General features: G+C 38.6%; 1 protein-coding gene across 1 annotated transcript; it reads left to right on the plus strand.

The window, feature by feature from the left end:
- Nucleotides 1-1,292: 1,292 nt before the first annotated feature.
- On the plus strand, nt 1,293-11,722 carry LOC145798522 (uncharacterized). Its single transcript, XM_082886412.1, has 4 exons — nt 1,293-6,659; nt 7,547-7,693; nt 8,188-8,265; nt 11,252-11,722. The coding sequence occupies exons 1-4, from the start codon at nt 6,300-6,302 to the stop codon at nt 11,528-11,530; spliced, it is 864 nt and encodes a 287-aa protein (XP_082742538.1). The 5' UTR covers nt 1,293-6,299; the 3' UTR covers nt 11,531-11,722.
- Nucleotides 11,723-12,357: the final 635 nt, after the last annotated feature.

A 12,357-nucleotide genomic window follows, 5' to 3' on the forward strand; every position in this document is an offset into this window, starting at 1 on the left:
GATTGAGGGCAAACTGGTAGCCAAATGGGAGGGACCTTACGTTGTGAAAGCCAGACCACGTTTAGGCACTTACCGACTTTAGGACATGGAAGGTCAAGACCTCTTCCATCCTTGGAACGCTGAACATTTGAAGCGCTATTTTCAATAAAAGTTGTATTTTTGTATCGTCCAAAATGTTGTATGTTCTTTTTGACAATCTATGTTCTCATTTTCTCCTTATATAGTGTAAATTTGTGACCCCATGGGCTACACTTTGTATAACAGCAAGCTTATATCTCAGTTATTTGTGGTATTCTAATAACGCTTTGATTACAGCCTCAGCTAGACTGAGCACGAAAAGTCTCAGCCAGACTGAGCATGAAGAGCTCGGCCAGACCGAGTCATTTAAAGCCTCAGCCAGACTGAGCACTAAAAGCCTCAGCCAAACTGAGCATGAAGAGCTCGGCCAGACCGAGTCAATTAAAGCCTCAGCTAGACTGAGCACGAAAAGCCTCAGCCAGACTGAGCATGAAGAGCTCGGCCAGACCGAGTCACCTTAAGCCTCAGCCAGGCTGAGCACAAAAAGCCTTAGCCAGATTGAGCATGAAGAGCTCGGCCCGATCGAGTCATGAAAAGCCTCAGCCAGGCTGAGCACGAAAAGCCTCAGCCAGACTGAGCATGAAGAGCTCGGCCAGACCGAATCACTTAAAGCCTCAGCTAGACTGAGCACAAAAAGCCTCAGCCAGACTGAGCACAAAAAGCCTCAGCCAGACTGAACATATAGTGCCCCGCCAAACTGAGTTACTTCAAGCCCTAGCCAGGCTGAAACCACCATTGCGACTTCATGATCATAAGCATAGTAGCCATACTTGGTCACATTCACCCTGCATTGAGTTTTTACAAGTTAAAATTCACTCTGCATTGAGTTTTTCTCACATTCACTCTGCATTGAATTTTTACAAGTTAAAATTCACTCTGCATTGAGTTTTTCTCACATTCACTTTGCATTAAAATTTTCTTACAAGTTAAACTTCACTTTACATTGAGTTTTCCTTACATTTTACACTTCACAATAATTTATACATAAGCCTTATACAAGTCGCCTTTCTCATTCATTTCAGATGCGCAAACAAAAGCAGTAGCATGAAAACAAGGCTCAAAATTTATTTATTCACAAACTTGTACATAAGTTTCTTACAGTCATTCACAAGCAAAAAAAAAAAAAAAAACAAAAACACAAAACAAACCCTAAGCACAGGTTTTGTTCACACCAGTTACTCCTCATCACTTGACACAAGGTCTTCTTCTTCAACGCCCTCATCTAGGGGGGTCTGAGCCACGTCGTCTTCATCAATCCTTAAACCGCTAAGGTCCAAGTCTGGGAACAGTTCTTATGCCTTCTGCTTGAATATCTTCCATCCACTGTCCCAGAACTCAGCCATTTCATGTTTGTAGAAGTCCGACCGTTGGAAGTTGTCAATAACTTCTGCTTCAGCCCTGCCTCCAGCAGTCGTTCTCGACGGGCCCGCCCCCCCAAACATCTCCCTTGCCAAGTTGTTGGCGAACGCGGCGTCGATCGCCAACTGGAAGTCAACAGACCCCTTGAATTGCTCTACTGCTGCAACGCACAGATCGGGGTATGCTGTCCTTTCAGAGGTTGCCTTGGTTTTTTCTTCCTCCAACTCCTTCTACAATCTTGCCTTCTCTTCCATTGCCCTAGCACGCTCATCCGCCAGCTCCTTCTGCAGCCTAGCAATTTTCACGTCTGCTTCATCATTCTCTTTGATCTGCTGGGCACGCAGTTCTTCATTGTTGATCATAGCCTCTTCAAACCGCTCGGTGGCGACCGTGCAGGCATTCTGAGCATCCCCCAGCTTCTTCTGCTGGCCAGCCAGCTGGAACTCGAGTGACACTACCTTGCGGCGTTTGTCCTTTAGCTCCAACTTGACCGCAAGCAGCTCAGCATGGGCTCGAGCAGCAACATTACACTGAACGATCGCCAACACTTTCATTTTTTTCACCTTCTCAGCCTCCTGTCAACCCCTGGCATACGCGCCTCACGCAGCCTTCTTCCAACTTGCACTCTCTTTCTTGAAACTTGCAAGTTGGGCCTTAGCCTCCTTCGACTTGACCTTCGCAGCTGCCACCCTTCGCAGCTGCCTCCTTTCTCAGCAGAGCCCCTGCTAAGGTGGTTACCTCCATTTGGGCAGAGCACAACCCCCTTAGCAGCTCAGCCTCATTGAACCTGGCCACCGAGCGCACGGCTGCCTCGTCCATAATCCCCACAAGGCGATCTGCAACTGCCCTGGCTGGGCCTTCTTCTCCTTCCAGTCGCCCAGACACTGCGCGAGCGTGGTAGATAACAGTCGTCAGTCTAGCCCCTTCTCCTTGGGGCGCAGGGCCCCCCTTGGCCTGCTGCTCCATCACTTCCTTAGGGTCAGCTGACCCACTCTCTAATTGCATCTTGGGGTCGAGGGCGCTTATGTACCTTTCTTCCTCTGGGACCCCTTGACTCTTCTCCCCCCGCGCCTTTGGGCAACCACCATCTCTGGAGTAGCCTTTACACCTTTCTCCCCTCTCTTCTCCGCCATCGGAGTACCCTCACCACCCACCCTGGCCTTCTTTGATCCAGGCGCATCTGAGGCCCCCTCAGGGGCAACCCTCCTCTTCTTCTTCTTCTTCAAGACCTCCCCCTCCTTGTTTGCCCTTTCCTTCACTGGATCAACGGGGGGCGGTCGTGGCTCAAAATTGCCCAAGCCTTTTTACCCCAGCGGCTTGGGGCGCGGTCGAATTCTTTCCCTCGTGATCGATTTTGGTGACGGGCCTAACTGCGCTTCTTTGAACTTATTGGCATTGGAAAAAATGGTTCGGTCCTCCGCCTCTTGCGCTTTCCTTTTCGCCTCAAGCTCGGCCGGTGCCAGATCCCCACCGGTCGGCTGAGGGCCCAATCCTGCGGCAAACAAAGCTGACGGCTGAACGAGGTCATCCCATCTGATGCCCTCCTTCTCCCTCCATGCCTTCACCTTCTTCACCCTCTCCTCCGCGGCCACCCCCAGCTTGGGCTCTATAGACTTGGTGGGTACTCTCCACACCGTGCGTACTCCAACTCCGCCGTTCGCGGATACATAGAACTACCGCGACCTCCATCTCTTAATTGATGACGACAACCCCGCCACCAAACCCCTTCCTGCCGCCGCCTACAAAGTGACCCAAGTTTCTTGCTAGCCTGAGGCCTTATAGCAAGCAAAAACTCGTCCACCGTCATGGCCGCCCCCTCGTTCGCCTTTGGCCACGCACTTGCACAGGCCAGTACAATCTTCCATGCGTTGGGCATTAGTTGGCCTGGCACCACTTCCAGTCGGTTGAGGACATCCACTACCACTTGTAGAAGCGGCAACCTCAACCCTCCCTTCAATGCCTCCTCGTAGAGGGCAAACTCCCCCGGCCGGACATCGAATGGCCTCTCCGTTGCTGTCGGTAACATTAACTCTATTTCTTCAGGCACCTGGTATTTTTTCCGCATACCCTCCAACTCTTCTGCCGTAACAGTTGACTTGTCGGCCTTCGTATGCCAGTGATCTGGCTCAACCTGGCTAATTGGCTTCGGAGCCGCTATCATTGTCAACGGACGAGGTAAACCCGCCGGCTCCCCTGACTTCTCCACTTACCTCTCCCTCTTATATTGTTCCGCCAAGTCAACCGCGTCATCATCCCCTAGGGGATAAACCCTTGCGGAGGTTGCTTCCTCTTGTGTCATCTCTCTCGTATATCTTCGAATAGCTTTAGATGTAGGCGCAAGAAAATTCAAGAAGTGTTGTAGGGGCGTATCGTTAGCAACGAAGGAGTTTACGCTTGGAATGTTTTGATGTTTTGCACAAAGATAGGTAAAGCAAATAATCCCAAAGGCCCAAGGTTTGCCTATATTCCAAGGGTCTCTATTAAATTTCGCCAGTTTGAAAACTTTTCAAAACACCACCAAAATTGTCCTTTCAACACTCTATAATGACCTATCGTTTCACTTCTAGCCCAACGCCTAACCTCCGTCACCACGAGATGCTGCCACGTGTACAACCACGATTCACTGCCCCTTCCCCTATCCTGTCTTTTCCACTTCAAGTCATCACGTGACGCGCCGCCTCTCGAGCCCCGCACCCCGTCACCTCACCCTTCGCGGTCGGCCCTCCTCATGAACGGTCCCTCCACTCGGTCACCCTTCGCGGTCTGCCCTCCTCATGGTCGATCCCTCTACTCGGCTACCCTTTGCGGTCGGCCTTCCTTATGATCGGTCCCTCCACTCGGTCACCCTTTGCGATCGACTCTCCTCACGGTCGGTCCCTCCACTCGGCCACTTCTAGTCGGTCATTCCTTCCCCTCGACCTTCAACCCCCATCTTTTTCATTATTCCCTTTGTTGGACTAAAGCTACACTTGGGAATGGGGGACTACTGACGTGGGTAGGCCCATAAAGGCCATAACCCACTATGAACAACCCAAGCCTACCACTTAGGGCCCAATACATAACCCAACTGATAAGGCCCAGCACCATCTCGAAGTCAACATGGCATGAAGGACCAATGATATTCAGACACGTGGTAGGTAATGGGCAAGCCACATCAGCAGACAAAGATCTGCAAAGTTATTGCCACTGCACATCGCCATTAATGTAACCCCTCGTTGCATTTATTATGACAATACCTCTCTGTCGGGATAGCACGCCCTCACCCTGAACAAGGTAAGCTACAGCATAGACTTTTGGCCAAGGTGATAGGTCGGAAGGGACAACGAAATGATTACAAAATGATATAAGCAAACGTTGAAGACAAAAAGAAGGTTAAGCTTTTCTATCTCTAACCTATCTACATATTCCACTCTTTCTCTCCAAATTGCTCATCGGAGGGTTCGCTGGAGGACTCCCCATTCCCCGTTGAACTTCTGTGCAGGTTCTCTGGTGGGCTTGGCCATTCGGGCATTAGGCTTGAGGAGCATGGATCAGTCCAACCTGTCCTACCATAAAAAACTGCATCATCAGATGTAATAAAAGAAGGAATGTACCAAATGAAGTTCACAATTAGGCATATGGTTGTCTTATGTTTTCACTTCACATTGAAAATGGATTTTGCTTTTGGAACGACAACTCATTGATTCAATTTGAAGCTTCTACACTCACTTTTTGGTTCTTGAGATAGCTTTCTTCTAAATATTCCAACTTGAATTAATTTGACCTATATATCTAGTACAAATGTTAAGCTAGCTCCTATTATGCTTACGCAACTCATGGTGTAAAGCTAGCTCCTATTATGCTTCTGCATAAATACTCCATAACTATAACAAATATTGAGTGTAACGGTAATATTATTTTACGTAATGTTGCTAGTCAATAAAAAATCGCAACCATAATTAGATAAGTACATTTTCTCTAACAATAGCCAACCATGTAATTCTGCTACTGCAACGTGAGATTTCTCATTGGTTAATGATATGATTATGTGGCATTACTATTGTACCTAATATTTACTCCTACAACAGGATACATGACTTTTGTCGTGTATTTATAATTTCCTTACTGAGAGTTCAAGCTGAAACTTTTGAAAAAAATTTATTTGCACCTTAGAAGTGTTTTGGGAAGATGATTAAAAGTTGTTTTTTGATTTTTTTTTGACTTTTTTGTTAGATAAAGAAGTGGGTTAAAAGCTAAAAAGTGACTTTTAACTCACTTCCCAAAATATTCAGTTTAAAATTTGAATTATGTACTTAAGCAGTTGTACTTTGAAAAGTAAGAGAATTTAACAAAATTCTTTAATTTTCTTTTCACCTTATTTGCTTTTTTATCAAAAAACTAAAAATAAGTTTAAATGACTAATTTTGAGTTTAATATGATTTTTTAAGCTATTTTTTTTTTTTAAAAAAAGGGTAATTGGCAAAACAAATTATGTCTTCAATTTTTTTGCTTTTTTTTAACTAAAAAGACTCAAAATAAATTCAAACAACTAATTTTTGTTGAAGTTGAATTTGATATGTTTTTCTAAGCTTTTTTTTTTTATATAAAAAAAAATGCAAATAAGTTTTGACAAACGGAATTGCTTGAAGCCTTGAACCACAAAGAATTTCCCAAGTTCAAAAGGAAGCAACAAATATTCTAGCTACATAGAAAAAGAAACAAGAATTCTTTTCCACCTTAACAATCACTTTTCAAAGATATCTTTACCCCCATAGCAAGCTAGGTATCAAAAGAAATTAATCTTATTCAACAAACCCCCACTCCACTTCCTCTATTTATATCACAAAAACCCTTCAAGAGAAACACATTGCAAATTGATAACCATGCCTATTCTATCTTGCATCTTCAACACAACAAAACTCCACATGGACAACATTTCTCAATTTGTCACTTCAAAGACCAAAAATGTTACACTACTAGATGTTGTAGTCCCTACAATCCTCTTTGTTATCGGATACGTTGCGTGGGCTTTCATGAGCGGTACATGGAGAAGGAAATCCAGGAATCCTGGTGTTTTGACAAGGTCCTTGTCCATGGGAGTGCTTCATGGAGGTGAATTGGCCGTCCACAGACTAGTTGATTATCATGATGCTCGTGGAGACGGGGCATTGTGGGAGGAGAATGTTGAGAAACAATTTGATGATTTACTTGATAGGGAACTTCCCAATTTCAAGGAACTACAGGTTAGACCCTCCTGAGCTTGTAATCTTTCTATAATGGCTATGAAATTGTTTTTATGTCGATGATTAAGCTGTGATGTCCTTTGATAATATGAACTTTGAGAATAATTATTGGTTTTTCACACATGGTAGATCATAGTAAATTGTCAAGGTTGATTATCATAGTACGGATGTAAAAGGGCTAAAAATTTGGAGTTGCAAAAGCTTTTTGTGACAATTTAATTTACCATTGCAAATATCTAAATCTTTTTGAGATGGCCGAGATTCCATTGCAAACTCACTTTGTACAACACCTATATATACGACTTTTACAAATAATTCAGTCACAAAAAAGCCAAGCGACAGATGACACAGAGATTCCGTTGCAAATACTCACTTTATAACAACAATACTATTACTGTCACAAATAATTTGTGGTAAAAGTTTGCTAAAAACAAAAAATGAAAATGTGCTATCTTTTTTTTTTTTTTTTTTTTTTTTGTCTTTAGTGAGTTTTTATAAATATTTTACATTTTAGGTGCATCTAAGAAGTAAAAAAATGAACTAAAATATAAAACAAATTCACTAAAGACAAATATAAATAAATAAATAACTCAAAAATAATTTTTGAGTCAAAACTATTAACGTAAATTATTAATAGGTCCTACTTTTGAGAAATAAATCGTATTGATAAATTTATAATCAATTAAGTCCGTTAAGTCTTACAAAATATCAATAAATTCTCAAAAATATCCATTAAGTTCTATTAAATTTATTATCAGTCTCTCTTATTTTTTTGAATATACTAATAAATTTATTAGTCAAGATCTCTAAGAAAATAAATCTAATTAATACAACTGGTTGATTGATAAGAGCCCCAAATATTAACTATGGAGCTTTTTGTGTGGCAGAGGAGTGCTGGAAAGCTGGAAATGAGTGGAAAAGAAGACAAGGCAGTGAAGAAACTGGACGAGGCAGTGAAGAAAGCTAGGAAAGAGGGAAAATCACATGAAGCTTATGAGTTTGAAATGTTACTTGTTGAAATGCTCATTTACAAGGTAGGTTTGTTTTGTTTCTTCACTTTTTCACTGTTTAAGTTGTGTTTGAATCATGATTTGAATAGAGATTTGAAATATAAAATATAAAATGTACTGTAAGTAAAATGTAACTATATTTTATTAATATTTCACTCACATTTGTCATTTCCTTTTCAAAATCTCTAGTCAAATTCATGATCTTAATACAGCCTTATACACTTTTACGTTTATCAATCCAGGCTGAATGCATAATTCTTGTCTTCAGAGGCGGCCCAAATAATTCTTAATTAAAAAAAAAAAAAACTTTTTCAAGATGTAAAATTATTAATTAAGTTTTTTTAATATATTTTTTCAATTGATAATATTTTAATTCACTTACTAATTAAGTTTTTATAATCGACTTTAAAAAGAAGAAATATTGATCTTGTTGGAAGATATTAGATTTCTAGCACATCTATTTTGGGGCCAAACTAATTTATTTATTTATATGTTATTATTATTTTTTTTGTGGGTAGGGAGATTTTGAAAAGGCCTTACAATGCAATTGCTTGGAAGATCAACATATTACTGATGCAAGGCGCCCGCTCTACAAGGTGAGAACAATTCTCCATCTCCATTTTTCAGCCACCAAACACTGAAAGTACTAAAAAAAAATGATAGAGAAAAAATAGAAAGCAAAAAAAATTAAGTAAAACAATGGGTTAATTTAATTATTTTAGTTAGATTAGAAAAATTAAGAGAGAGAAAATATACATATTTGTCACAAAATATATTTTTGGATAAATTACACTGCTTATCACTCTAGTTTAAATTCACTTTGGTCTCTGTAAATTTAATTTTATCAATTTAAATCATACACTCTCAAATTTTATTTGTGTTTCAATATGGTCCATGTGTCAATATTCATTGGCAATTTAAACTGGAAAAAAAAGCAACTCAATGGCTTCTTACACAACAAAGAAAAATTAATAAAGTACTCAGTAATCTTTATAGTTTTTTTTTTCCAATTTCACTTTGATTCTCTAGTTTTGTAGGTGTAGTTTTTTGCCCAAATTGCTAGTGTAGTTTTTTGCCCAAATTGCTAGTGTCGTTTTTTGTCCAAATTGCTAATGGTAATTGATAGATACACTAAGCTGAAATATATTTGAATTTAGAGTTTAAATCGATAAAATTAAAATTACGGAAACCAAAGTGAAATCTTTGGTTTTGAGTTTTTAAAAATAATTTTTGAATTTTGAATTTTCATGTTTTTTTAAGTAACCTTTTATAGTATTTTAAACATTTTTTTGTACTTATTAAATCTACTTTATATATGTTTTAAAAATTACAATATTTGTGAAAAAGCTTTTAAAAATTATTAAACACAAAAATAAAAAAGGAAAAATTAGTCTAGGTCCCTCTCCCACTTTTCGTAATGGAAGAGATCCACAAAATTATTTTTTGATGTCTAAGGTCCTTAAACATATCACAGAGAAATTTGACCTTACCAAATCAAAACTCATCTCTCTCTCTCTCTCTCTCTCTCTCTCTCTAAACTTCTCGATTCTCAGACTCCAACATCCATTTGTACCTCCGCGCTTGAACTCCTCCGATCAAAGACTCTGACATCTTCGTCCTCGTCGGCTAAATCTGATACGAACCCATGTGAAGAAGACAATTCGAGGATCGATTCGGTATCTGAGACAACCGGTGATGATGATGATGATTCAACGTTGATGCTGAAGATACCCAAGATGTTGACGATGTAACTGTCATTTCTCTGAGCTTGGTCTTCCATCTCCATATTCCGAACCTAGACATCCTCCGAAAAATCAATTTACTAACATTTACATACACACCAGAAGAGAGGTCATAGCCTATCATCAGGTTCTACTTCTCCAAGAACTCCTCTGAGTTTGGTACCTGACAGCTATTGGGAAGAAAAGTAGAGAGATCTGCACAAGGCAGAACAACATAAGCAAAGTAGTTTAGAAAAACAAGTGCCTAACCAAAAAAAGGGTTGGTCGAAAAAAGTGAGAGTGAGTCTATCTAGAACTGAATCTGACCCGTTCCCATCAAAGGTTGATAGCAGTAAAAAAGAACCCGAACCATCCGTGAGAAGAAGTTTGTTGGAGGATTTGTCCAGGCAGCTTGGATTGGAGGAAGATTCAGCAAAAATAGTATGTAATGAAGATTTGGGTCTACTAGAGAAATTCTTTGGTTTTTAAACTGAATTTTCTCTGGGTTGAAACCAGAGAAATTCTCTGATTTTTAAACTGAATTTTCTCTGGGTTGAAACCAGAGAAATTCTCTGGTTTAGAGAAATTCTCTAGTTTTTAAACTGAATTTTCACTTCTGCAACTTGTCTCCTTGTCTTGGCTTTTCTCCAAACTTACTACACTATCGTCTCCTCAACCAAACCATAAATAAAGTAAGACCATTTGTTTTCTTGAGTGCTATTTGCTTTCATGTCTCCAGGTTAGTTGGGTCTCTTCTATTTGTTCTCTAGGTATCAACATTTGTTTAACCTCTCTCTCTCTTTCTCTATTTAATGTGTTTGTGTGTGTATTGTTTTTCTCTGGTTTGGAGTCCAGAGAAATTCTGGGAGAAAACTAAAGAAATTTGCAAATCAGAGAAATTTGAAGAGAATTTGACAAAATTTCTCTGGACTCAGCCAATGCATTAGAGAAAATGTTGAGAAATTGTAGGAAGAATTGGGCCAGAGAAATTCTGAGAAATGCAGAATTGTTGTAGACTTTCCAGAGAAATTTGGTCCAGATTTCTCTGGGCCAAAATTTCTCTGGACCAATTTTCTCTGGACTGAAATTTCTCTGGGTCAAGGTTGAGGGACCTTAGATATTATGAAAATATTGTTGAGGGATCTTAGACATTATGAAAATATTTGATGTCCTTTATACTATAAAATCATAATGCCAGGGATCTTAAAAAAAAAGCCCCAATAAAAAAATGCAATACATTTTCATTTCTTTTATTTTTCCACAAATATTTTACTTTTTAGGTACATCTAAACATTAAAAAAAAAATTGTTTAAAATATTTTAAAAAAAATCACTAAAAATAGAAAAAACTTAAAAGCTATTTCAAAAACCCCAGAATATCAAGCACCGTTGGTGCTTGAATTTTCAACTGATAAAATCATTGCATTATATATATATATATATATATATATATATATATGTTTTGGAAAGTTAGTAAAAAGTTGATTTTTAATTTTTTATCCAGCTTTTTAACTTTTTGAAAAGTGTTTTGGAAAGTTGGTAAAAAGTTGACTTTTTACTTTTTAGTTTAATATTTATTTATGGTGTCAAATCAAGTTAAAATGACCAAAATACCTTTACCCAACATAACAAATTTATTTTTTTATTTTTTTTCATAAGCCCTAATTTGTAATTTTACACCTGCATTTTTAGCACTTGCCAAACCAATTTTCTTGCATTTTTGACACTTGCGTTTTTGGACATTTTGCCCAAAAACGTGACTTTTTATTATGGTTCCAAAATGACACATATACACTAGCACACTTCTCATAATATTTACATATGCAATGTTTGTATTTTTTTTAATTATTATTTTATTGTAGGCCATAATTCACATCTTGTTAGACGATCAACCCAAACAAGTAGCCCAAACACATTGGAAAGAGTTTGTTAAGATTCGAAAAGACTTCCTTTGGCGACCAACGTCGCAAGACAATAGCCACGTCCACGACGTCGTATCAGACTTCGACAAGTTCGAGAAGGTTGTGAAACAGCTCAAAAAAGACATCAAAGAGGCTCAAGGAAACTCTGCTCCAAAATTACAAAGAGAGAATCAACTTCGCTTACCCTCCACCACCTCATCAAACCAAATAACCACATAACTATTTATAGTAACCTCCTAATTCTAAATAAAATTACAATACTCATACTAGGTCGGGATTCTCTCCAGTTCATTTTAATTGGATTGCATCCAATCTATGGTGATTTTCACATATTCTATTTTGTTAATTTGTGCTGTTTAACGTATAAGTACTCTGTATTTATGAAAAAAATTAAATTGATTTGATTTTCAATGTCACTGTCTTTAAAAAATAGATGATTTATTTTTAAAATCAATCTCTATTTTTATTTTATTTTTGTAATGAATGATTTACGCTTAGCGCTTCCAAATTCAACAACTCGTAGAGCAAAAGTAACAAATTCAGTAAACTGGAGTCAATCCCATCCATTCAAATATTGTGTTTGTTTGGTAATATAAGAGATTATTTTATTCTCTTTTTAAATTTTTTTGTATCATTAATTGTTTTTTTTTTTTTTTTTGGGAGGGTTGGATTGATTGTTGTTTTGGCTGTAGCTTGTGTTGGCTGCAAATTTGCTGCAATAATTAAATGAGTAATGCTAGAGATCCCAAATATTCTACCAAAAGTTTTACCAAATGTCTCACATGGGTGTCCCATGTGGGTCCCACACCCATGTGAGACATTTGGTAAAACTTTTGGTAAAACTTTTGAGGCCTCTAGCATTTTTGTAATTCAATCATTTGTTGATCTTGTTAGCAACCATATGTTTACTATTTCAATAAATGTAAATTAAACTACTATTATTCTTTATATTTTTAACAAAATTTTACTAGTTAGTTGAAATTACAGGATAGATTCTTATAAGTTGTTTAAACTTTAGGGTAAGTCAGTACAATTTACCCAACTAA

Source organism: Camellia sinensis, chromosome 9, assembly GCF_055761805.1.
Source record: "Camellia sinensis isolate YWXY chromosome 9, ASM5576180v1, whole genome shotgun sequence".
In the NCBI taxonomy this organism is placed as follows: Eukaryota; Viridiplantae; Streptophyta; class Magnoliopsida; order Ericales; family Theaceae; genus Camellia; species Camellia sinensis.

Bases quoted from the DNA above. Each gene is read 5' to 3' on its own strand.
- LOC145798522 (XM_082886412.1), top strand. From the start codon at position 6,300: ATGCCTATTCTATCTTGCATCTTCAACACAACAAAACTCCACATGGAC. The intron at 7,694-8,187 runs GTAGGTTTGTTT...TTTTGTGGGTAG, and splicing joins TTGAAATGCTCATTTACAAG to GGAGATTTTGAAAAGGCCTT. The intron at 8,266-11,251 runs GTGAGAACAATT...ATTTTATTGTAG, and splicing joins CAAGGCGCCCGCTCTACAAG to GCCATAATTCACATCTTGTT.